The sequence below is a fragment of the Sus scrofa genome, chromosome 13 (assembly GCF_000003025.6).
Source record: "Sus scrofa isolate TJ Tabasco breed Duroc chromosome 13, Sscrofa11.1, whole genome shotgun sequence".
Lineage (NCBI taxonomy): Eukaryota > Metazoa > Chordata > Mammalia > Artiodactyla > Suidae > Sus > Sus scrofa.
Window position 1 is genome coordinate 193,797,219 of NC_010455.5, and position 27,001 is coordinate 193,824,219.

General features: G+C 35.4%; 2 protein-coding genes across 2 annotated transcripts in view; one reads left to right on the forward strand and one right to left on the reverse strand.

Moving 5' to 3' along the window:
* Positions 1–21,416, forward strand: part of LOC100625168 (keratin-associated protein 13-1-like) — a 28,946-nt gene extending 7,530 nt beyond the window's left edge. Inside the window, 2 exon segments of the mRNA XM_013990183.2 lie at positions 20,842–21,016; positions 21,019–21,416. Coding sequence (XP_013845637.2) covers positions 20,842–21,016; positions 21,019–21,416 — 573 coding nt within the window.
* LOC100625768 (keratin-associated protein 13-1-like) lies at positions 12,911–13,450 on the reverse strand. Its single transcript, XM_005657139.2, has one exon. The coding sequence runs from the start codon at positions 13,400–13,402 to the stop codon at positions 12,911–12,913; it is 492 nt and encodes a 163-aa protein (XP_005657196.2). The 5' UTR covers positions 13,403–13,450.

Below are 27,001 nucleotides of genomic sequence, written 5' to 3' on the forward strand. Positions count from 1 at the left end.
ATGTAAATGAGGGAGTAGAAATATAAAAATGATGACGTTGTAGCTGTTAACACCTATTGCCGAGAGGATATAAAAGCCACTGTCCAGGAGGTAGAAATGAACCACGGAATATTCTGTCAAATTCAGCTGAACTCATATCTTCTGTTAAGATGTCCTATAACACCTGCTCTGGAAACTTCTCCCACTCCCTTTAGGGACAGCTGTGCTACCCATGCTCCTCCTGTGGCTCTTTCTACCCCAGCAATCTGGTCTACAGCACTGACCTCTGCTCTCTCAGCACCTGCCAGCAGGCCTCCTCTCTCTACAGTGGAGGTACCAGACGTCCCACTTGGTATCCAGACCCTGCCAGATGTCCTGCTACATACAACCAGAGGTCCTCCATGCTCTACAATCCCTGCAGAACAACTTACCCTAGGCCTCTGGGCTTTAGATCTAGCAGCTATAGCTCCCTGAGATCCAGATTTAGAAGCTGCTACTCATTGGCCTGTAAATCCAGTGGCTTCGTGGAGACACTGGCTTCCCTTCCACATACACTGGAGCCCTGGATCCAGATTCTGCCATCCAGCCTATTCTGGTTTTCAGCCAGTCTGTGGATCTGACTTTTAGAGATTAATTTATTGAATGCCCAGATCGTTTTGCAAAATACAAACTATTTTATTCTCACAAGAATCAACTCTCTTCATTGCCTCCAAAGACAAGCTGCTCATCAAACTTTATAAGCTTATATTCTAGCTTATAGAATGGTTCTTGCAGAATGAAAAACTAGGTTATATAGCTCCATTGCTGATGAAAATCATCCAACTTTAGATAGCCTTCAAAAATTAATACCATCTAATCATTTTAAGCAAATAAACACATTTATTCTAGTATCCATATACGTTGTTATTATTATTACAATTTTTGGCCAGGAGTTTTTTTTTTTTTACTGTTTATTGGGTTTATATACATAAAAGATTAGTTCACTTTCCAAAGCAAGCATTTGAAGCCTAGAGATTAAAGTATTTAAAATAAAAGTTTTGGTCTTTAAGGTTTTTTTTTTGCATTTTTATGTAAACAATATAAATTAACATCTCAAGAGCTATAAAAGCCTCATTCTTTAAACCATGTGAGTCCTTATATCCCTCTTCACAGGAGAAGAAAAGCACAAAAGTTGGTGGCTAAATATGGAATGCAGAGAGAGAATAAAATTTAGATACATGCTAGGTTTGTACATAAAACTAAAATTAAATATAAATCTAACTTGTGGCTGTATATTTTTGGAAAATACTAAATATAAAGTTTGAATAACTTTCATAAAGTTCCTCTAAAGTTGGTTGGTAAAACTGACCAAATTTGTGAATCCCAGGGAGTACTTTTCCATGAAATTAATTTCTTTACTGTATGTAAGAAAGATGCCAATTATTCTTGATGTGAAGGACTTTGCTTCAGGATGTGTGGGTTTTTAGCTTATGTTCTCCAGTGGCTCATACTATATATGGCTGAGAAGCACAAGAAGATGTGAGTGCAAAATGGATATCCTTTATTTTTATTTTTTATAGTCATTCTCTAATCTTTTGTAGGACACAAATTCCAGAAAATGATGCATTGCTATCAGACACAGTTTGGAAAGTGAGACAAACCAAATGATAAAAAGTTGTTATCTTTGTGTTGAGTTAAATAAATGTTCAAAGAGATTTTCAAGTAATTATTTCTTTAGAATTTTAAATAGCACTCAGAGGAATATAAATTTTGTGTGCCAAAATATACATATATATGTATAAGCTCACAAAAGCTCAAAGGGAGTCAAGATCTGGCCAAAGATCCCAATATTATAGGGAAATTGATGTTCACATTTTTCCTGAAAGATGGAGCCTACTATAAAAAGCAAGACATAAGTAGTATAGCATGGAATAGAGAAAGCTTGGGAAAAAAAATGGAATAGAAAAGCCGGAGATATATAATGTTACCTGGAATGTTGAGGGAACGTTTGGGCAATTAATTGCAGTGAATGGAAGGTTAATTTGGTAAATAGTGTTAGTATTTCTAATGACTGCACATTGCCCTATCATTTTGAAGTTTCAAATTTGAAATACATTAATTCTAGGTTTCCTACCTACCTATTAAATTTACTAGAACAGATTTCTAGTGATAATTGTCACTCCAGATTTCTTGTCTATTCTAAATATTTTTGCATATATTTTGAAAAATAAATATTTTTGCCAACCATCCTTATATAAAGAAGTGTAATGTGATACTGTTTACCAAATATAACTTTCGTCAACATCAGACTAGGTAGTCCAAATTACTCATAAAACCCTAATAAAACTGGATAAAGTAATCTGTACACAAATGCTGGGGAACTATGAGGTTAAGAATTACCAGATTTTTTTAGAGGTTTTTAAGTCAAAAGAAATGTTGGTATTTGTGCTGATTTCTTCCTAGATTGTCCACTAATCCCAAAATTGTTAATGGTCTAAAGTGTGAATGAACAGACTTAGATCCCCATTTTAAGAAGCTGGGAAAACAGGTAAACATTCTAGGCACTTGAAGCAATCTAGAATTTTAAATACACTATTAGAATTTTAATGGTAAGCAAAAAGAATTTTTTTTACAGGAACTGAGGTCAACCTTTGAATGACATCAATCTTGATGATATGAAAATGATTGCAATCTTACAACACTGTGGTACATCCCAAGTAAATTCTTCTGCAAATAAACCCAACTGGAGCTTCAAATTACTTATAGTAATTGATTAAAAAGTATCAATGCTACAAAAAAGGCAAGACATGAGCAAAACAGGAGACAACACAGAGTGCAAACAAGTCTACAGGAGAACTAGATAATGAACATATTAGAAATGCATACAATAATAATTGTGATTATTATTCTTATGAAATTAAATACAAGTTTAAGAAGTTTGACTGAGTGCTAGAATATATAAAAATAACAATGAAAATGTGAAAACTGTAAAATACAGCAACTAAAATGAACAAAACTCAATGAATTCAAAGGCAAACAAAAATAGTCTAAAACCATAGGCCAATATCCTTTCCAGCTGAAATAAAATAAAATAATGAGCTCATATTAGGGAATGGCAGCATAACTGGTCAAAATGTAGGCAAACTAGAGATTCAATCTAACTTTAGTTTATTAAAATTGGAGGCAATGCCTGCCTAACTCTATTATTTGAGGAATCTTACTGATAAGACTTTACCTTTCTAACATGCAGAAATGAGGACTTACAGTCCCATGAAAACATTGTCCAAATATTGTCATATGTCTACATGTAAGTATATATGTATCAATTATATAATCTTTTGTATAAAAGCAACCATATGTGCATAAAAATATAAATATTTGTACCACAAAATACACTGTTCTTTTGTATGCCATATCTGTAATGCAATAAAATCTTACAGAAATGTCAAGAAGCACATAAATGTTATTACTCCTATCAAAAAATAACAGTCAATGTGAGAAAATTCACATTGAATACATATATTGGAATTAGTTGACACAAAACTCTAAAATGACCACAATGGATATGTTAACAATTTAAGAAAGAGATTGTATAATTGATAAAATAAGGGGGATTTTAAGAAATATAGACATAAAAAAACTAATGGATATTTTCAAACAGAAAGTTAAAGATTGGCAAGGGGGAGGGGGAGGGAGTGGGATGGATTGGAAGCTTGGGGTAATAGATGCAGACTATTGCCTTTGGAATGGATTAGCAATGAGATCCTGCTGTGTAGAACTAAGAACTATGTCTAGTCACTTATGATGGAGCATGATAATGGGAGAAAAAAGAATGTATACATGTATGTGTAACTGGGTGACCATGCTGTACAGTAGAAAAAAAAATTGTATTGGGGAAATAACAATAAATTTTTTAAAAAAAATAATTTTATAATATTTCAAAATATCCTTCAAAAATAAAGAAAAATGAAAACATTTTCAGAAAAAAATCTTTAAAGATTACCTATAAAATAATTAACTTGACTCTGACTGATTTGATTAGCAATCTAGAAGTGGTTGCGGTGGGAAAAGTACTATAATTTATGGATAACACTTCTCATATCAGAAAGAACTGGATCCATATCTAAGGAATGCAGACTTAGAAACAAACAAAAATAATCAAAAGTCAATATTTCCACAGTAAAGAGGACATATATTTTGAAATTGCACAGTTTTATAATGTTGACAAATAATTCATATATTTTTTTAATAAATTGCCCTTGGAAGCCTACACTGTATAGAATAATCGATACAAAATTGGAACTGGGTGGACCAGGATCTGAGTACCTGGAAAGTCTCCTTCAACTGAAATTCCCATCATTCACTGTAACACAAATGTGGATTTAGAGATGAAAATACACTGGGAGAGAATGAGGCCAAAAGGCTCTCTGGTACAGAGGATATGAGCTAAGATTCTGTACCCCTTGAAACAAATTTATTAACTTTCTACTTTGTCTACGAATAATTGTGCTCATTCCTCATCGTGTGATTACTCACGTTTGCCATGAGGACTGTTTTGAAAAAGCAATTGAGGAAGGCTAAGATATTTACCTCACTTACTGGAGAAAATGGAAAAAAAATTAAATTCTGCTTTGGAATATAGGAAAATAAATATTTTCCAAATAAATGTAAATTTATTATGTAAATTTTGTGAAGCTACTTGTCACTTCTTATAGAATATTTCTTTTTAAAAATTGAAATATTTGGTTTTATTGATGTTCACAAAATATAACTTTTGACCTTGTTGGTTTTCTTGTTTTATATTAACTTCTATTTCATTAATTTCTTTTTTTTAACCTTTATAATTTCTATCTAAAAATTACTTTTGGATTAAATTACACTTTTTTTCTAACTTCCTCATTTAAAGTCCTGAAAAATTGATTTCAATCTTTCTTGAATTGTTATACATACATTAAAATAAAAAATGTTCCTTCTAAACAACTGTATCTCTAACTTTCTAGGTTGTATCATCACTATCACACATTTAAAAATATTTTCCGGAGTTCCCTTCATGGTGCAGTGGTTAACAAATCCGATGAGGAACCATGAGGTTGTGGGTTCGATCCCTGCCCTTGCTCAGTGGGTTAATGATCCGGCGTTGCCGTGAGCTGTGGTGTAGGTCGCAGACGCGGCTCGGATCCCACGTTGCTGTGGCTCTGGCGTAGGCTGGTGGCTCCAGCTCTGATTCGACCCCTAGCCTGTGAACCTCCATATGCCGTGGGAGCGGCCCAAAGAAATAGCAAAAAGACAAAAAAAAAAATAATAATAATATTTTCCAATTTCTATTGTTCTTTTTTCTTTGATGTTTGAATTATTACAAATGATATTGTTATATAAACATGAAGTTCTTTTTATTTAAAACTTTGTAGTGTAAGTTTTAATTTTGTATTTACTTATTTTTCACCTTTTAAAAATATATTGCCAGTAGTAACCTGAACAATAACCCAAATTTAAAGTCTAATGCCAGGATTTGTGATAGGATTTATTTAAATAGATTTTGTCCTTAAAATGAAATTCACATGAATTAAATGTAAGAAACCCCCTTAATCCAAAAATGATGTGGTGGTTTATTACCTGTTCATTTTCTAATTTTGTTCTCTTGTATATATGTGGGATTAAAATGAAAGATCAATATTCTACTATGAATGGGCTAATCCTAAATGTGTGCAAGGTCTTAACTAATGTCTTCAGAATTTTAAGTACCTTAACATAGTAATTGCCTGGAAGTTGACAGTTTGAAAACACCACTTTCTGTTACTGTAAATCTAAGAAGCAGAGGAGAGTTGAATTCACTCATGAACAACTGATTATGTGCCTGTATTGCAGAGGGGTAATTTCAGAAATTGGCATATACACTAGTTATATAGAAAGCAAGGAAATAATTTAGTTTATAGAGTTTGGTTCATATTTAAAAAAATAAATAAATGAAGGACTAGTGTATATTTGGAAAATTGAGAAAAGAATGCCTGTGAGCTTCCAGAAACTAAAATGGAATTACCCTTATGTAGTTGGCAAAAGGATCTGAATTTTACATTTCAACAATTAGCTTTCAGTCTGATTCATTTCTATAAGTGTGTGTAAGGAGATTATTCCTGAACCTAGGTGAGAAGAGTCTAGGTTCAAAAAGGCATAGGTTTCATCTTGCTGCCTTCCCAGGTCTCAAACTCAAAGTAGCTGAAAATGAGCTCCTAGAGTAGCCCATATGTCTGTTTTGGTTCTATCACACCATGAATTTGAATGCTATTTGATTTTTTTACGGTTGCTTTCTAAGCCAATATAAATACAAATATATATATATATATATATATATATGTATGCATGTATATATAAAACTTCGGGAAATAATAAGTTTCTAAAAATACAACTTGTAAATGAACCAAACATAAAAATAAAATGCAATCTTTTTATAGATGTAAGGGATTTTTAAGAAATTTCCTATGCATTATTTCACTATATCCTCAAGCAGACTTGTGAGGAATTCACTTATTATTTCCAGGGTTCTTTTAGCACATGAGAAAAAAGAGGCTCAAAGAGAATCATAGACATAGATGATATTTCTTTAAGGAAATGAGGATGTTCCACTCTCTTCCTAAGTGCCTAAAATATGAGAGACACAAGTATCTGTATCACAAGTTGAACTTACTAACTGAACAACTGAGAACTTGGGACCTAGAAGTGTTTGTTTCTAGGTCTCCCATGAAGTTAATAGTAGGGCTAATGACAGAACTCCTAATTCCAAATTTTCATTTTATTTTTTGGCCAACCCCATGGCAAATAGAAATTCCTGGGCCAGGAATCAAACCCGCCACTGAAGCCCCAGCAGTGACAACACCATATCCTTAACCACTGAGCCACATGGGAGCTCCTCAAATATCATTTTAATGAAATTTCAAGAGAGCCATATCTCTCTCCTCCTTCCCATTATCATCACTATCATTGCTACTAGATTGCTTGGGAAATATTCTTGGTTTCTAAATGGCTACTGGGAAGTCTCAAGAAATTAAAATAATGAAAGAAAATATAGAACATTTTATTTGGCATTCCCTGACGGAGATTGAAATGGTAACATCAGGTGCTTCTCTATGAATGCACCCATATTTTTTTCATAAATTCCAAAATCGGAGTTCCCGTCGTGGCGCAGTGGTTAACGAATCTGACTAGGAACCATGAGGTTGCGGGTTCGATCCCTGCCCTTGCTCAGTGGGTTAAGGATCTGGCGTTGCCGTGAGCTGTGGTGTAGGTCGCAGACGCAGCTTGGATCCTGCGTTGCTGTGGCTCTGGCGTAGGCTGGTGGCTCCAGCTCCGATTCGACCTCTAGCCTGGGAACCTCCATATGCCGCGGGAGCGGCCCAAGAAATGGCAAAAAGACAAAAACAAAAAACAAACAAACAAAAATAAATAAATTCCAAAATCTTTGAAAACGTTATAATCCAATTCGTTCTTACATGCAAATTCCCATTTTTCTAAGTTGGGACAATCTCTGCTAATCGAAAATTACCTGAGTATTTCAGATGCAAAAGTGGTTCTCTCTCTCTGGAAATACTCTAGTTAAAAAGCAAATTTTCTTTTAAAGACAAACCAAGGATAGATTCAATAATAATTATACAGCAATAAAGTGTTGTATTCACACACAACTAGTAATTACAATGTTAGAAACAGAAAATTTGTAATATCACAACTAGTGCTGAAGTTAAATATAATAATGTCTCATTTAAGGATGTAAGTATCAGAGTATAAAATTTTTTGTTTCTCTGTTTCTCAAGACACTGTCCCAATCCCATAGAAAAGCAGTTCTAGAAACACTCAACTTCTACTCCCAAGTCTTTTGCAATATTCTGAATCTATCAGGATGGAGATAAGTTCCTCCCTATAGTGTAGCAATAATGCTCCTGGGTCTTTAGTGCCCTACAAAAGTTGCCCTGCTCTCTGTCAGATTCCCATCAGCTCTCTCGTAGATCCTGTAGCTACTAGTGCTCTGATTTTCTCCTGCTGCATTCCTTGCCCTTCTGTTAACACTCACTGATTTTGTGAAATTTGAATTCAAGGGTTCAGTTCCCAAGCTCCTGCTGCCTAAGCAACTTTATTTCCAGGAATTCCCAGTTTTTTTTTTTTTTTTTTTTTAAACCAGCCAGCATGTAGTTCTTACTTCTAGGGATTAATATATTCAGTTTCCCAAGAAACTCATCATGAGTCATTTCCATGCAATTGATTTCACCAATTTCTATTTATTTATTCTTAGCGATTACAGATAACAGCTTTGTTCTCTCCCAAGTTTAACTCCCATACTTTTTATTAGTCATGCCTCAGTAGTACCTTGTCAAACATCTTGTCAACACCAGTCAGTTCTCAAAATAATATTCATTAAGCCCTGTTCTTGGGAATGCATGGTGAACAAATATCCTATTACATTTTTCCCAGGAAGAATGCATTCATTCATATATTTCTCTATATTAAGAAAATTTTAAATTTTTTAAAAAAATGTGGTTCCCATTTCTCTGAACTTACCATCTAGCAAGGTTAACCAAATAATGATTTAATTACAACAGTAATTACAACAGTGGAAACGTATTTTCAATAAAATTAAAATTTAAGGAACTAAAAACTGGGGGGAGGGAAATGGGTCAATGTGTAACAATCCTACACTTCTGCTTAAAAACATTCAATAGCACTTGCTGTCTTTAGAAGAAAGTGCTATTGTGAATTAGACACAAATATCTGCAGATAAAGGCCCCAAAGTCTCTCTGGCCTAATTTCAAGTCATTGTTTTCTTTCCCCTCAATGACCAGACAAAATGGCTTTCAGTTTTAAAATGCACATCTCAAGACTTTGATCCTAAAAACACTTTCTCTGTAAGCCCCACCTATCTATGCCCTCTTATTCTTTAGACGTGTTTCAAATCCTGTTCCTCTGGGAAATTTCTTGATTTCTAAGACAATGTGAGGTTCCCTTGATGTATTTTATCATAACATCAAGAACTCATTCACAGTTCATTATTTATTTAGCATTTGTTTTCTCTATTAGACTTTTAGTCCAATTAGAACAAGGAATGCTATTTTTCTTAATATATTTTTCATTATGGAGTAATACATAAAACAATTATATTTAAAAATATATTTAATAATATATTTTCATAGCAGAGTATCTGCTCATGAAAATGTTTAATGAAAAAGTTTAATGAGGAGTTCCCGTCATGGTGCAGTGGTTAATGAATCTGATTAGGAACCATGAGGTTGTGGGTTCGATCCCTGCCCTTGCTCAGTGGGTTGATCATCTGGTGTTGCCGTGAGCTGTGGTGTAGGTTGTAGACATGGCTCGGATCCTGCATTGTTGTGGCTCTGTTGCAGGTTGACAGTTATAGTTCTGATTAGACCCCCTAGCCTGGGAACCTCCATATGCCATGGGAGAGGCCCAAGAAATGGAAACAGACAAAAAAAAGAAAAGTTTAATGAGAATTTTGTGAAGATAACAGTACTGACAAAATGGTGTTCTGAGCTGTAACTAAATAAAAAAAAAATGGGGGTAGAGAGATGGGGAGGAGAAAGCTGTTCTCTATAATCACTAATGAGATAATCAATAATGAATAGAAATTGTTGAAATCAGGTGCCTAGAAATGATTCATGAGAGAATTTCCTGGGAAATTGAGTGTATTTATTCTTGGAATTGAGAACTGGAAACAAGTTGGTAGACAGATGATAGAGAGCTTCTGAAACTTTAGGTCTGTGGGCAGCTGCTTGGGACTCTTGGTTCACAGTCTGTGATGTTATTTTCATTGATCTTTTCTATGGTTTTCTTCATTTCTATTTCATTGATTTCTGCTCTGATCATTATGATTTCTTTCCTTCTACTAACTTCAGGTCTTGTCTGTTCTTCTCTCTCGAGCTGCTTTAGATGTAAAGTTAGCTTGTTTATTTGAGCTTTTTCTTGTTTCCTGAGGTAGGCTTGTATTGCTATAAACTCCTCTTCTGCTGCATCCCATAGGTTTTGGATTGTCATATCTTTGTTGTCATTTTCTTCTAGGTATTTTTTAATTTCCTCTTTGATTTCTTCAGTGATCCGTTTGTTGTTTAGTAGCATGATGTTTAGTCTCCACGTGTTTGTGTTTTTTTGCAATTTTTTTCTTGTCGTTGATTTCCAGTCACATAGCATTGTGGTCGGAAAAGATGCTTGATATGATTTCAATTTTCTTAAAGTTATTGAGGTTGGATTTGTAGCCCAGGATGTGAACAATCATAGAGAATGTTCCATATGCATTTGAGAAGAATGTGTATTCTGTTGCTTTTGGATAGAATGTCCTATAAATATGCATTAAGTCCATCTGATCTAATGCTTCATTCAGGGCCTGTGTTTTCTTATTGATTTTGTGTCTGGATGATCTGTCCATAGCTGTAAGTGGGGTGTTAAAATCCCCCATTATTATTGTGTTATTGTTGATTTGTCCTTTTAAGGTTGTTAGCAGTTGCCTTATACATTGTGGTGAACCTATATTGGATGCCTAGATATTTAAAATTCTTATATCTTCTTCTTGGATTGAGTCTTTGATCATTATGTAGTGAGCTTCCTTGTGTCTTAAAATATTCTTCATTTTAAAGCCTATTTTGTCTGGTATGAGTATTGCTACTCCAGCTTTCTTTTGATTCCCATCTGCATGGAGTATTTTCTTCCATCCTCTCACTTTCCATTTGTATGTGTCCCTAGAAGTAGTGCGTCTCTTGAAGACAGCATATATATGGGTCTTGTTTTTGTATCCATTCAGCCAGTCATTGTCTTTTGGTTTTGCCTTTTCAAAGCATAAAGCAGGAGGAATCTGGAATCCAGAAGCTACTAGATATAAGCCAGATGATTGTGGTCTGTCTGCTCTTAGTTGTATAGATTGGGTTTCAGTTGGTCAAAATGGATGATCACTATACAATTCACCACACTGTAATTGTTGAAATATAGAAAGAATAAAATCTTTACCTTGAGAAATTTGTAATGTACTAGAGACTTGGAACAGAGGATGGTGCCATTTCCTGAGTAATAATGGCAAGATTTCAGCTCAGGCACAAATATAGGCACTTTTGGTATAACTTTATAGCAATAATAAAACATTGAGACATTAGTATATTCCAAAAGTTAGAAAGTGTTCCACTCTTACATCTCAAAGAGGAGATATTAACAGAGGAGACATCAGCTTGGCCAAAAAAAACTACTGCTGTTTCCCATGAGTGCTCTGCTATTGCTTACATTTTGAGGTATGAATTTTTGTTATTTCTTTTGGGTGGAGATAAGAAGCTTGTGACTAACTTGGACCATTAAAATTCATGAGAAAGATGGTTTACAGAAGGATTTACTGTTTACCATTTAAATATAATGCAATAGCTGATGAATTTTTCTCAATTTTGTCATTATTCCTTAATTTTTTTTCCTTTAAATATAAAAGCACCATAACTATTTCCTAAACACGAAGCAGAATAAGGAGCAGAAAAGAAGATGAAAAAGAGAAGGGGCATGTGAAAGAAGGAAAAAACAGAGAATGGTAGAGTTGGATGGAATAAAGTAGTTTTACTTTGTAACTCTACAATAACTTGCTGTGTAATATTTAGAATTTTTGTTTAACTCTTCTATGCTTCATTTTACACCTTTATAATATAAATAGTTGGATATGATGAACTATACAGCACTTTTTATTATTTTATGTTATATCACATTGGTAGTGGAGGAAATAAAAAGAAACTGATGAGAAGACTGAGAAATACTTATAAGACTAGGATTTTTGCTATGCTTCTCAAATTCTGATCCCATTTCCTAATTCTAGAGATGTTTGAGAGTCTTATAAAATAAAGACTAGGAAACATATTTAAGCATTACTTGTTCTATATGAAGATTAAATTTCTAGTTATTATTATACTCTCTATGTTAGTACCTTACTTTCTATAATACTTAGATATGATAGAAAAATGGCATAAAAAAGGATATCCAGTTTTATTTCAATATACAATTGAAATATTCTTTTTTTGCTGATAGTAAAGCTTTCTTATTTTCAACTAGATTCAGTTTGTATGTTGGCTAAGAACCCAGGTGCAACTTCACACCTGCTGAGCCTAGTTCCTTCCCATCTAAGTTTGTTGCCTGCCTTTTTATACAAATGGTGATAATTTGAGCAGATTGAAAATAGTAATTGTGGTACAGGGATTTAGTCAATTAAAAAATGAGAAAATTTCCTTCACTGTGATTATCTAAAGCTCAGTAGTGCTCTTTTTCTAAAAATGTACACCCACACACTAGTCTTTCATTTTAATATCCTTCGTGAACAGACCTCATTATAGTCTAAATTTTATTCCTATACTCTTAAACCACTTTCATACATAATGTCTTTAGAGATACATGGTCCGTGTTTATTGTGTGAATAAAAATATTTAAATTTCTTGACATTCTTTTAGAGAAAGTCTGTATCTAGAAACTGTAGGCATTCAGGGAAAACTCTTGCTTAAAGAAGGAAACATATCTAAGCTCAACCAAAATTAGTGCATAGCCCCCAAACATGAACATTCCAAAGCCCATTAATAGAAGCAAAGACAACACAGATCCTAGTTGACACATTACTGATAAATAACAACTTTCACAGCATATTTAGATAGCAGAATAAAGAGTTTATTAAAATAAAAGTATTTGACTTTCCATTTATCTTTGGGAGAAGTGGAAAACCATAAATTCTATTAATAATGCAATTTGCATTTCTCATTAATTTTGTAGGTTGACAGAGTTAATCTCTCTATCACCCAGCAAGTGAGAGCTGGAGACGTAAAGAATGGCAGGTGACTGGAGAATATAAGAATACATTCAATGGTGAATTTAAGATGACAGATAATCTCAGCAAAGAATCTGAATCACTCATATGGGTTTGGCTCTTCTATAAGTTCATCAGTAGAAGCCATTATCTACAGATTGGCCAGTAACAAGATGAATGGAAACCCCTGGAAGGAAAGTTGATTGGGTTCCAGTAGCTGGATCTGCAGCCTAGGGAAGGGATGTCACAGATTCCATAACCCAGGGGTCTGAAGCCCCTGGATCCACAGCAACTTCTATATCCAGAATTCAGGGAGCTGCATCTGCTGGAACCAAAGCCCAGAGACACAGGGTAAGTTGTCCAGCAGGGACTGCACAGTGTGGAAGTCCTTGGATGGTAGCAGGACATCTGACAAGGGCTGGAGACCACAAGGGAAGTCTGACACCTAGTAGGCTTACAGAAGGTCTCCTGGCAGCCACTATAGAGGAAGGATCCCTGCTGGCAGGTGCTGGGACAGCAGAGGTCAGTGCTGTAGACCAGGTTACTGGGGTAGGAAGAGCCACAGGAGGAGCCTGGGTAGCACTGGTAGCCCCCAAGGGAGTGAGAGGAGAAATTTCTGGAGCAGCAGCTGTAGGACATCCTAAGAGGAGGTGTGAGTCCAGTTGAGTGACAAGGAGAAGATTCTGAATTGGATTTCACCTTCTGGACAGGAGCATATATATACTCTCAATAGTAGGCGTGGTTACATACAGAATCATTTTTTACATATTTGTACTCCGTCATTGACACATGTATAACTCAGTAATCACTGTAATTGCAGTTGGAATAGTTTTCCCCTTATTTGATTTATGGATGCTGTAACTTTGGTGTTATAGCCAAGGCCAATAAACTACACCTATGTTAGAAATTCTATGACTATTTCACATTAATGCTTATCCCATCATAGTCAGAAAAATATCTCCTTTTCCTCTAGTCATAGTCTTCAGGTGCTTTATTTCTGGCAATGATGAACAAACATTTTTTTCTCAAATGGTGAATAAGATAAAATTATTTTTCTTCTTTATCAGTGGATCAGAGACACAACTTTGGCCTAAATGAGGAAGCTACTAAATACCAATCTTATTTTTCCCCATGTTTTCTCATTCTTCAAAATTATTGTCCACCTATTATATTATATTACTGCACATGTCTCAGATATAATGGAGAAGAAAAATATCAACCAGGACAAACTGAATATTAGTAATGGCTACAACCAGAGAGGAACTTAGACAATTATTTGGAGACATAGTGACAGTGAGGGACAGAACCAAGACAGAGTCACAGGGCAGGCTAGTTTGGGCCCTCACGAAAATGATCGAAGAGCTAAGAATTATTGAGATGAGGGAAGAAAATAATTTTTACATTCAGTGATATCTGATGAGAGATAAGTAGTCTTAACAAATTTTCATCTGTATGTGAGGCAGTGCCAAGAATTTACTTCTCAAATCTTCATCTACAGGAGGTTTGACTAACCAAGAGCCCCAACACGCTATGGCCCAACCTAACACTTCATTGGCATGGGTGACTTCTTTTCCATGGGGCTGCTTCCAGGCAATGACTCAGCACAACAGAGATATTAGAAAAGCTTGTTCCTGAGACACACAGGACTCCTCTGAAGGTCAACAACTGAGGATTTTCCAATGGCCTTGAAGAACTATCCTTAATCTGTGTGGCTACTTGGGGCACTTCCTTCCCTGTCTCCTTCACTCTGGTCTGACTTGTATGGAAGTCTGACAACTCTCCTAGGCTTCTCCACTCTCTCCCTAAATCCTTTTCACATGGACATCTCTCCCCAAAATTCTTGTACCTTTAATTACAACTCAGTGTCTGTTTCTTGAATTACTGGTACTGACACAGTAATTTATAAAGTGACTTTTGCCCTCTAGACTATATCTCTTCTAGGTCTTGCTGATTTGTTACTAAGAAATCTATGTGGTTTAGCTGATTTTCAATTTCCACTTGTTTTTTTAAACAGTAAATTCTGCTGTTCTATCATTTTACACTTTTGTTTAATCTAGGCTTAATGTATTTTATTATTTTCACTCTTTAATATGGATATGAATTAAGTTATTTTCAGCCATTCTTCTAAAAAGTATACATTTAAGACTAGAGCTTTCCCACTTAAACAGTTTAATTTTGTTATTTCACATTTTATTGTGCTTTCTTCTTTGTGAGTGCAATGTTTAGAAGCATAGTGCTTAATTTTCAAATGCATAAGGATTTATTAGTTAATTCTGTTTTTCCTGTTGCTATTGCCTCTTAGCTTAAACCACTATGGTCAGGATATGATCTATTTTAGTAATCTTCTGTGGAAACTTGAAAAGAATCAATATTCTGAAGTTTTGGCCGAAATATTTATGCATATTAATTAGGTCATATTTGCTAATAATGTTGTTAATATTTTCTATGTTGTTAGTGTTTGTTTGTCATCTATTTGTATCAGAAGAGAAAAGGAGTGTTAAAATCTCTAGTTGTGATTGCAGACTTGTATATTTTTCTTTGCAGGTTGTCATTTTTGCGTGTGATGGCCTGAGTCACATTTTTAAAAATTGATTTATTGTGTTTGGAATTTCTTGACACTTCTTTAATTTGTGTGTCAAAAAATACCCAGAGACACTTTGTTATTTTGCATATTAAACATTCTAAATGCTTACTTAAATGCAAGGGAGTCAGTCATTAAATTTTGGCTTTAAAAATAAAGGAAGAATAAGATTCATAATACAAAGGGGAAATTCTGAAGAGAAAAAAATACAGAAAATCCAAATACATTGAATATTGTCTACACTTTTAGAATTAAACTAAATGTTTTGTGGATGGTAAAGAATTCAGACTAGACATTCTCTATTGTACATAACAACCACGTTTAACAAATAAAATTATTTCAATTATTTAATGATTAAAGAAAACAACTTGGGAGTTTAGTTTTGAATCATTTGTTGCAGACTATCTCTGGGTAATGTATGCTAGGACCCATTTTCAGCCTTCTCATGTGTAGGCCAGCTCTACTCATTTTCCTCACTACTATTTCACATGTGAGATGATGCCTTTCATCAATTTTGATAAATTCTCAATCATAGGCTGTTATTTTCTGAGATATCAATTATAAGCAAAGTAAACTATGAGACTGTGTTATATTTCCCTCTTACAGTCTTTTCTCTATTTTTAATCTTTTTCTCTCTTTATGCTTTAGTTTGGAAATTTCCTTCTACCCAATCTTCCAATTCATTAATTGTCTGTTCAACAATGTTTAATCTCCTAATAAAACATAACAATTAGGTTTGTAAAGTCAGCTTTATTTTGCAAATTTGTAAAAATTTAAACTAGACTATATCAGAAAGAAAGAAAGAAAACTATCACTATTTGCAGATGACATGATACTATACCTAGAAAATCCTAAAGACACTAGCAGAAAACTATTAGAGCTCATCAATGAATTTGGCAAAGTCACAGGATTCAAAATAAATAACAGAAATTGATTCCTTTTCTCTATACTAACAATGAAAGATCAGAAAGCAATATTAGGGAAACAATCCCATTTACCATCACATCAAAAGAATAAAATACTTATGAATAAACTGACCTAAAGAGACAAAAGACCTGTATTCTGAAAACTATATGACACTGATGAAAGAAATCAAAGATGACACAAACAGATGGAAAGATATACCATGATCTTGGATTGGAAGACTCAATATTATCAAAATGACTATACTACTCAAGGCAATCTACAGATTCAGTTCAATCCCTATCAAATTCCAAGGACATTTTTAACAGAACTAGAACAAAATATCTTAAAATTTGTTTGGAAGCACAAAATACCCAGAATAGCCAAAGCCATCCTGAGAAAGAAAAATGGAGCTGGAAGAATCAGGCTCCCTGACTTCAGACCATACTACAAAGCTAGAGTCATCAAAACCATATGGTATTGGCACAAAGACAGAAGTATAGATCAGTGGAACAGGATATTAAGCTCAGAATTAAACCCACACACTACTAATCTATGTTGTATGTTTTTAAGTCAATGTTCTCAATCTGTAATTCTTTCAACATAATTATCCTTGATAATATTTTCCTATTTCCTATGGTTAAATTCTTCATATAAGTTATTTTAATGCCTGTTTTTGACATGTTCATTATGTGAATTGTATATTTTGGATTCTATTTTCCACTGTTTTCTTTTGTTTGGTCTTATTTTCCCATATCCTTGTTATATTTTGAGGAAGCAATAGACATTTCATATGTACTTTAAAAACCTAGATGTCTTTACCTTCCTCCAGAAAAGAGTTATTTATGAATTTTGGAAGGCTCCTAGCATAAGGATACCAGAATCTAGATTCCCTTACTCTAAATAAGGGATTGAGATGATTCCAACCTGGGCTTCTGTTCTTATAAGAAGCTACCTATTAACAGCTCATTTTAATTCTAGAAATTGGTTCTCCAAAGTCTGGAATATTTCCCATGGTCCTAACTCTTTGGTAAATTTTAATTTAGTTTCTCTGGCCCTGTTAGTTTACAGAAATTCATTTTCTTAGCTGATGCTTTCAAAATCAGCATCTCATTTTAAGTGAATAGCAACCCCAGATGTAGACTCACTTCTTTTGATTTCAGTTCTGATGCATGTAATATCTCTGTGACCCTGAAACACTGATATTTCTCTGAAGTTTTCAAGCAGATTTTTTTTTTAATTCTCTAGCTTTTCTATTTTCTTTTATATATATATATATATATATATATGTTTTTTTTTTTTTTTTTTTTTTTGTCTTTTGTCTTTTTTTTTTTTGTTGTTGTTGTTGTTGCTATTTCTTGGGCTGCTTTCGCGGCATATGGAGGTTCCCAGGCTAGGGCTTGAATCGGAGCTGTAGCCACCGGCCTACGCCAGAGCCACAGCAACGTGGGATCCGAGCTGCGTCTGCAACCTACACCACAGCTCACGGCAACGCCAGATCGTTAACCCACTGAGCAAGGGCAGGGACCGAACCCGCAACCTCATGGTTCCTAGTCGGATTCGTTAACCACTGCGCCACGACGGGAACTCCAGCTTTTCTATTTTCATTTAAAGGAGTGGTTCAATATTTTAAGCAATGTTAACTTGTTAATTTTATGTAAATTTGATATTTATTCATGCTTAAAATACATAAAAGTTATTCAAATAAATGAGTAAATTATTAGTATTAATTAAGTATAGTATCACCTCATCCTCAAACAGTGAGTTTCACTTCTTCTTTTCCTATTTGGATTCTTTTTATCTCTGTTCCTTTTCTGATTGCTGTGGCTAGGACTTCAAAACTATGTTGAATAAAAGTGGTGACAGTGGGCATACTTGTCTTATTCCCCTGATCTAGCAGAAATTCTTTTATATTTTCACCACTGAGAATGATAGTAATTGTGGATTTGTTATTTATAGTCTTTATTATGTTGAGATAGGTTCCCTTTGTACCCACTTTCTGGAGAGTTTTTGTTTTTTTTTTTAACCATAAATGCATGTTGAGAATGAATATGTATATATGTATTACTGATCCACTTTATTGTACACCTGGCACTAACAGAAAAGGAAGAAATAATAAGACAGTAACTACAGTGAAGGTGAACATTTAAGTTTGTTAGAGTAGCTTAAGCGGTAATAGATGTCACCACAAATCAGAAAATTTAAATGCTGCAGTTGTGGGTACCAGCTTTTCTATCTAACTCTGTCTCCCATTTCCATACTACTTCCAGTGCCTTATACTGTGTTACAATATGATCTAAACTTACCACGTGAATTCATACCTTTCTCTTCCCTCATCCCATTTCATCCTTTGAGAAATTATCTTAACCCTTTCCATTTTTATTGTATCTTTACTTTTCTAAATGACACCTCATCCCCAATAGAAGCTGTCAAATCCCTCCCTACACTTCCTGGATAATCATCTGTACCCCTGAGGACTGACACTAGGGGGCATGTGTAAAAATCTGCCTAAGGGCTTTTTCACTTCGCAAGGGCAAGCCAAGAGAGCACCTGCGTAGGGAATTCTTCACTAGAATTGAACTCTGGTTATCTACCATGGTGCCTGCCTTAGTAATGCAGCCTGTACCACTTCCTTCTATTCCCTGTCTCATCGTTCCACACCCTACAGGTGTTTACTGTGATCACCTCCCACATAAACAAACTACATTTGAATTCATGTTCTCAATCTTCATTTCTAGATAAAGAAAAGCACTTACTTGGATGCCTCATTAATATGTTTATTGAGAGATCTTCAATGTTTCTCAGCCTTATAAAGTTGTAATGAAAAATCCCTAAGGAAAATTACTAGGACCAAACTACAGAGAAAAATGTACTTTTCTATTTCATATGGCACATTTAAGAAAGGCAGCCATGATATCTTTGTCCAGTGAATGTATTTTTAGAAATATAGAATTGAAAATCTTCTAATCTATGTTGGATAATACTCCAGAACATATTTTGTGGGTAATAGATAACAATTTAGAATGATTAAATGTAATATTTATATAAAAAGTATTGGCTTTTGTTTATTGAGATTCATACATAAATGATTAATAAGAAAGGCCCCCCGTATGCTAGTGATAGTTGACTGGTAATTTGGAGAAGAGCAGTAGGTGGATGCTGAACATTGTAACTTTCAACTATGGATGACATTCTGTTGGAAACACATGTCACATATCAAAACCATTTGTTCATAACTTAATGATGAGACTCTGCAGTTACAAATCAGAAGCCACTGGAGGCACAGCCCTAAGTGATACATTTTGTGTAAAATATCTCAATTTTTAATTGTGGACAAACATCTCAGTTTAAAAAATAAGAACAATAATGGTGGAGGTCGATATTGCATGGAACAAACAGTATAATCTAAGACAGCAGAACCCTGGATATTTATAAATGTAGGTGATAAAAGGGTCAGATTATCAAAACTCATAAAATATGCTAATTTTGGACATTTTAATTATAAAAGCATTATGAAACAGATCATAATTTGAGTGCAGTAGGAAAAAAAAAAAAAAGAAAACTTCCTGAATATTCTGTGTCTTTCCCTTTCAATTGTTTCTTTTCATCAGGCTCCTGTTTTCCTCTTTGCTAAATAGAGATGGTCTTCCTGGCCTTTGAGCCTTTTTTTTCCTTTATATACATAGAAAGGCATCTCTCGGTTTTTAGCCATTTCTATCTCAGTCTCTATTTTTGGTCTTTCTTCATTAGATTAGAGACGCTATGTAACTGTAGCACTTGGTGGACTATTTTTCTATTGCCACTGTAACAGATTACCACCACATGATTTTGGAGAATGAGAATGAATGTTGACAAGGTGGATCACTTAGAAAGGCTTTCATCTAGGTGGAAACTGTGCTTCTGGTCCATTGTACCAGAAGAATATTGATGTTCATTTCATTCCCCTGTTTTAGGAAGAAAACATCCACCAGCAAAACCAAATGGAGATAACACAGAAAACAGATTAGCATAAACCAAAGAAAAGGCTTTCCAGGTCATGTTGCTTTCCTGGCCATGATGGGATGTGAATTAATGCAAAACAGTCATAGCATTTCTGACATAGCAGTTGTTCATTGGCTTTGGCTTTAACAGCAAAATTACAGCACCATAAAAACAATATGGGGAGTTCCCGTCGTGGCGCAGTGGTTAACGAATCCGACTAGGATCCATGAGGTTGCGGGTTCGGTCCCTGCCCTTGCTCAGTGGGTTGAGGATCCGGCGTTGCCGTGAGCTGTGGTGTAGGTCGCAGACGCGGCTCGGATCCTGCATTGCTGTGGCTCTGGCGTAGGCCTGCGGCTACAGCTCCGATTCGACCCCTAGCCTGGGAACCTCCATATGCCGCAAAAGCGGCCCAAGAAATAGCAAAAAAAAAAAAAAAAAAAAAAAAAAAAAACAATATGGGGAAAACTATTTGAATGCAACTGTAATTACACAGATTACTGAGTTAACACATGTGCAAAAGAGGAAATCTAATTAATGTAGGAACCATGACCCTGTGCTGTGCCACACCCGTTGCTGAATGTATATAAATGCCACCATTCAGGAGTGACATTCAAACTCAGAATCATCTCACTGTAACTGTGCTGAACTCACATCTCCTGTCAACATGTCCCAGTGCTACTTTGGAAACGTCTCCTCCTGCTCCCTTAGGGGTTACCAATGTTACCCAGGCTCCTCCTGTGGCTCTTCCTACCCCAGCAACCTGGTCTACAGCACTGACCTCTGCTCTCCAGCACCTGCCAGCGAGGACCCTCCCTCTATAGTGGCTTCCAGGAGAACTGCTGTAAGCCTACTACGTGTCAGACTTCCCTTGTGGTCTCCAGCCCTTGCCAGATGTCCTGCTACTGTCCGAGGATCTCTATGCACTGCAGTCCCTTCTGGTCAACTTACCCTGGATCTCTAGGCTTTAGGTCCAATAGCTTCAGCTCCCTGAGCTCTGGATCTAGAAGCTGCTACTCAGTGGGCTGTGAATCCAGTAGCTTCAGACCCCGAGGTTATGGAATCTGTGTCTTCCCTTCTCTGAGTCATGGATCGAGATTCTGCCGTCCAACCTACTTTGCCTCCAGGAGCTGCCATTCATCATGTTACAGGCCAGCCTGTGGATCTGGTTTCTATCCTTCAACTTGTTGAGGCTCTAGATCCTTTTGAGTATTGAAATTAAAGTATCTCCTCTACAGGCACCATTTTCATTTTTACTATTTGCCATATTCTTTTATTCCTAAATCATCATCAACTTTCAAGTGATGCTGAATTTAATGAATAACTCAATATAAAGTCCTAATATCTGTACTATTGATAAAATATATATGCTATTGGATTTTTATGGAAGAACAATTGAAAATGAAAATTTTAATCTAATAAATTTATGTCATCTGACACCCCAATATATTGTTCATCCTATTATTATTTGCCCATATTTTTAAATTCAAATATTTGAGAATTTTAAGTAAAGATCAATATGATTCTGAAACTGGGTTTGGACACACACATTTTGATAGATTTGAGCAAATTTCTATTGTCATTGGCTATGTTCCTTACTGGAAGTAATTATTTCCTGGAGGTTCATATTTTGTATGTCTCAGTATCAGTGACACTTGCTTGAGAATGGAAACATGAGTTTTGGCTAATAATGGAAAAAAGAGAAATGTGTACATAACTAGAAATACAGGCAACAGTAATACAATGTAATTTATGAGATAAAACCATACAGAGACCAAAAACATACCTGAAAGTCTAGTATCTGAGTGTGGATTTTCCTCTAAGAGAAAAGATGAGCTTGAAGCAATATCTAGGACAGATGTTTTACTCTCTGTTCATTGGTATAAGTGTCATGATCCTTCCTGGCCATGGGTGAGATATTCTTAAGCTTTACCTACAAACATGTAAAATGATTTACAATGATCTTAAATGGGGAGTATAAGTAGGGAGTAACTAGGTTAAGGAGGTGTTAGATAACCTCCTAGTGCTTCTCTAAGGTTCCACCTGAATCAGCTAAGAGAGAAGCACACACAAGCTGTGATGAATAAACATTTATACCCATTAGTCTTAGCCTGGATCCCTCTCTCCTCCAAAGAAGAGCTGAAGTCAAGAACTTGGAGGCTGGCATTCCCTGGTGGCCTAGGGGTTACGGATTCCATGTTGTCACTGCAGTGACTTGGGTCATCTGCTGTAGCACAGGTTCAATCCCTGGCCTGGGAACTTCCACGTGGCAAAAAAAAAAAAAAAAAAAAAAAAGAAAGAAAGAAAGAAAAGAAAAAAAACTTGGTGTTGAAGACAGTGTATTAGGTGTAAGAACCCAGGGAGAAAGTTTGAGATACTACAGAAGGTAAAAGATTGAAAGAAGAAAATCTAACAAAGGGATATATATATATTTTGCCATTTCTTGAGCCACTCCCGTGGCATATGGAGGTTCCCAGGCTAGGGGTCGAATCAGAGCTGGAGCCGCCGGCCTACACCAGAGCCACAACAACGCAGGATCCAAGCCGAGTCTGCGACCTACACCACAGCTCATGGCAATGTGGGATCCTTAACCCACTGAGCAAGGGCAGGGATCGAACCCACAACCTCATGGTTCCTAGTCGGATTTGTTAACCACTGAGCCACAAAGGGAATCCTTTTTTTTTGGGGGGGGGATATATTTTTTAACTGATTTTGCAATGAGCAATGGGGACTCAATCCTTCAAGGCCATTTTAGAAATATATAGAATGACTTTTGGAATTGTCCACCCTGGGATCTGATCCACAGGGAGACACACTTATCCATCAGCTTCTGTCTCCCATTGCTGGAATGTTGTCCAAGGTGTGTGCTAACTTCTTAGCACCTCACTAACTGTGCAAAGCCATATTCACGGTGGGCTCCTTGTGTTTTCCTGGCTGTGACTTCCCACTTCCAGGTAGAAAGTGAAAGAAATATTGTCTACGCTCAAGGTGAGATACTGTCTGTGCAAAGAGGGCTGAAGACTTCATGAATTTGTTCACCATAGCTGTGCCTGAAATCCTAGGTGAGAGGATGAGGGTATAAGTCAGGGCACAAGGGTTACCTGATACACCACTTGCATTTAATGCTCAAACATCTCTGTGAGAAAAGAAAATCATGGACATGGAGAACAGACTTGTGGTTGCTAAGGGGGAGGGGGAGGGAGTGGGATGGATTGGGAATTGGGTGTTTGTAGATGCAAACCATTGCCTTTGGAATGGATAAGCAATGAGATCCTGCTGTATAGCACTGGGAACTATGTCTAGTCACTTATGATGGAGCATGATAACGTGAAAAAAGAGTGGATGTATGTATGTTTAACTGGGTCATCTTGCTATAAGTAGAAAAGTGACAGAACACTGTAAACCAGCTATAGTGGAAAAAAAAAATCTCTGAGAAAATCATACATTATAGCTTATAGACCGTTCCATAAGACGGAGTAAAAAGTCAAAAAGGATTAGAAGCTTGCCAAAGTTTATACAACAAAGATCTAATAGAATCTGATCTCCCGAATCAATTTTTCTTGTTATTTTTTATATACTTTTTTTTAAAAAGCTCCCTGTTTAACCAAGAGCTCTGAGTACTTCTGGTACCATAGAAATTGTTTATCTCAACAGAGTTCTGCTCCTATTGGTCTAGTTTCATTAGCCTCATGATATAATAAAGAGAAAAAATAATATAAATGTAGAGTTTACAAGAAGAATGCTAAGGAAAGATGAGCTGATTTCTCTTGAAAGCATTTTCATGAACGATAATATTTAATAATAGACCAAGGGAAATACGTGATTACCCCTCAGGAATATACTGCTAGAAATCCTGAGTTCTATGACACATCCTATATTACTCACTTTAATTATCATTATTAATGCTACATCATAATGTTCCTTTCCTCAAAACTATGGACAAAAATAGTAAAATAAAAATACAAACACAACCAAAAACTTTTTTTCACATGCACGCTTTCACAAATTCAATACCAGCAACCAAAAAAACGAAGATGATGAGTTTAGTGTTAAAATTTTTTTTAAATGTTATAAAGATGATTCTTATATGACTTGACAGATTTCTTATTATCTCTTTGAATTCCCCCAACACAAAAACTGTAAATCCTACAAGCTTTTCTCTCGGAAAAAAAAAATGTAAAATTGCCAAACTGTGATATCTCACTAATCTGAAAACTTCGTTCCCATATTGGTGAGTCAGACTGAAGGAACAAGGGGTAAATCAGGATAAAATCATGGGAAAGTCCTTGAGAAAAGTAGTACTGTTGGATGCAAACATAACATAGGATGTTGAAATCAAGCACAGAAGAATGTATAGCCCAAGCAAGAAACCAAAATAATTTCCCCGCATGTGCTTTGCTATGTAAAATAACGTACAAATAACATAACAATTAACAGCACAAAAGCATAGGAGAACAGTAATACAGAGGTGAAAGAGGTGATTGATGAGGTAAGAAAAAATGTGCCAAAATAACTTACTCTGTGTATATATAAAAATGTAAAACAACAGCTTCTAATTTGATTCGCAGAATATAACAATACGTTTGGATCCAGTTATGAGTTATATGTTCACAGCAATTACAACTGAAGACTCTCCATAGGAATCCTATTTTATTTTTACCATGATGTCCTTCACCAAAATTTGTATTTTTATTGTTACTGAGAAAACCAATAATTTGAACTTTGATGCTGAAGTTTTAAAATGATTTTTATATTAGCATTATCAAATAAAGTAATCTGAATTTTCAATAGCTTTACATGGATTCCTTGGATTTGATGATGAAATCAAACCGCTATTGGAATGAATTCATTTTCTATTTGATGCATTTAACAATATTGAAATAATATTGTCTTCATTAATCCTTAGTGAGGTTTTTCTTCCGCTACTAGGAGTATCATCAGCTACTGCTTCATTTGTTTGTTTTTACTTGTACCCCCCCACAAACACACACCCTTTGGATTTTACATGAGTGAAGTGACTTAGAATATTTATTTGACCTGAACATAATATATGAATCAGAGTGATATAGTAACATATCTTCTACAACTGGTAATGACAAATAATCATTTTTGGAAGTGATTGTCTTAACATTGCTGTCTTGTGAAATAGATGCTGATACTTCTTCAGCAGCATTTGTCTCTTTCACTTTTCATGTGGTAAGTGATGTTTTTGACCCCCATGATGGAGAGGAAATGTCATCAAACTATTGTACAAGTCATATATTCACCATCAACTTGCTTTAGAAATAGAAATTCAATATCAACTTTTGCATTAAATATGGACTTTTAGTTTCAACTTATTCCTCCTAAAAATTATTTTTGCAAAGTGTAAAGAAGAAAGGCATTCCCAAATAGTAAAATAAATAATTATAGATTTAAAAAATACAATATGCGGCCAACCCACTGTAGCGAGAGTACTTAGATTAGTCTTTATATGCTGTGTACCACCATCAATTTTATGCCCATATTTTATGTACATCTAATCAGTAATTCTAAACCCCCTATTACATTATCTCCACCTATTGGTAGCCTGGTGTATATTATTTCATTTTGCAGGGGGTGGAAAAAACCATATCAGTACTGTGTAGATTGGAACAACAAATGTCCCTCCACCAACATTTGAAACTTTGAGCTGTCCTACCGCTCATATTTGAGTGTAATGTGTTTTTCAGTGAGCCCTGCAACAAAAGCAGCAGTTCTATTTTGTTCAGGGAGGATGAGTAAAGACAAGACAGGATACAGCTTTTCTTCTTTCAGATTTAACATTAAGTAAAAACTGCTGTACATGAATCATGTACTCTAGTAGATGAAATTATAGCAAAAGCAAAGTAGAGGTTTCCTAAAACCAATCATTGCCTATGTTAATTCATTATATTCATCCATTGTAAATACGAAGTGAAAAACCAAAACAATTACCACATGGCACTGGATGCTGAGACAAATAGAATAAACCAAGACATATGGTTACTCTGTGAGTAAGAATCTAGGTCATCTGTACCTTTAGCAACATCGTCCTTGACTTCATGTTTAGAAGTTTGGAGCAGAACTGCTGATTCAAATGTTATCAGCTGTCTAAATATTTACTTGAATCTTTTTTTTTTTTTTTTTTTTTTTTGCTATTTCTTGGGCCGCTCCCGTGGCATATGGAGGTTCCCAGGCTAGGGGTTGAATCGGAGCTGCAGCCACTGGCCTACGCCAGAGCCACAGCAACGCTGGATCCGAGAGCCACAGCAATGCTGGATCCTAGCTGCGTCTGCAACCTACACCACAGCTCACGGCAACACCGGATCGTTAGCCCACTGAGCAAGGGCAGGGACCGAACCCTCAACCTCATGGTTCCTAGTCGGATTCGTTAACCACTGCGCCACGACGCGAACTCCCTTGAATCTTGTTATGAGAGAACATTTGCGTTGTTTTTGAGTTTTGTTTTCTTTTTTTCCCCTGAACAAATGCTGTCAATAGAACAAAAAAAAAAAAAAAAAAAAAAAAAAAAAAAAAAAAACAGGAACAATTGGGCCTTCATCAAATTTACAGAACAGATTATATGGGAAAGGTTTCTACCACTTGATAATAAGTATTGGAATGTGTTAGGTATTTTATTTAGAGACTTGATTTCTTACATACCAGTAAACCTGGAGGAATTGGAATTCTCACCAAAACTAATTCACTAACACTTAACTTCTTATTGAATATACTCACTCCAATTTGTCAGATAGTTTAGAATATATTTTATGAGT

Excerpts from the sequence above, each read along its gene's own strand:
- LOC100625768 (XM_005657139.2), bottom strand. The coding sequence starts at position 13,402 with ATGTCCTACAGCTGCTGCTCCAGAAATTTCTCCTCTCACTCCCTTGGG.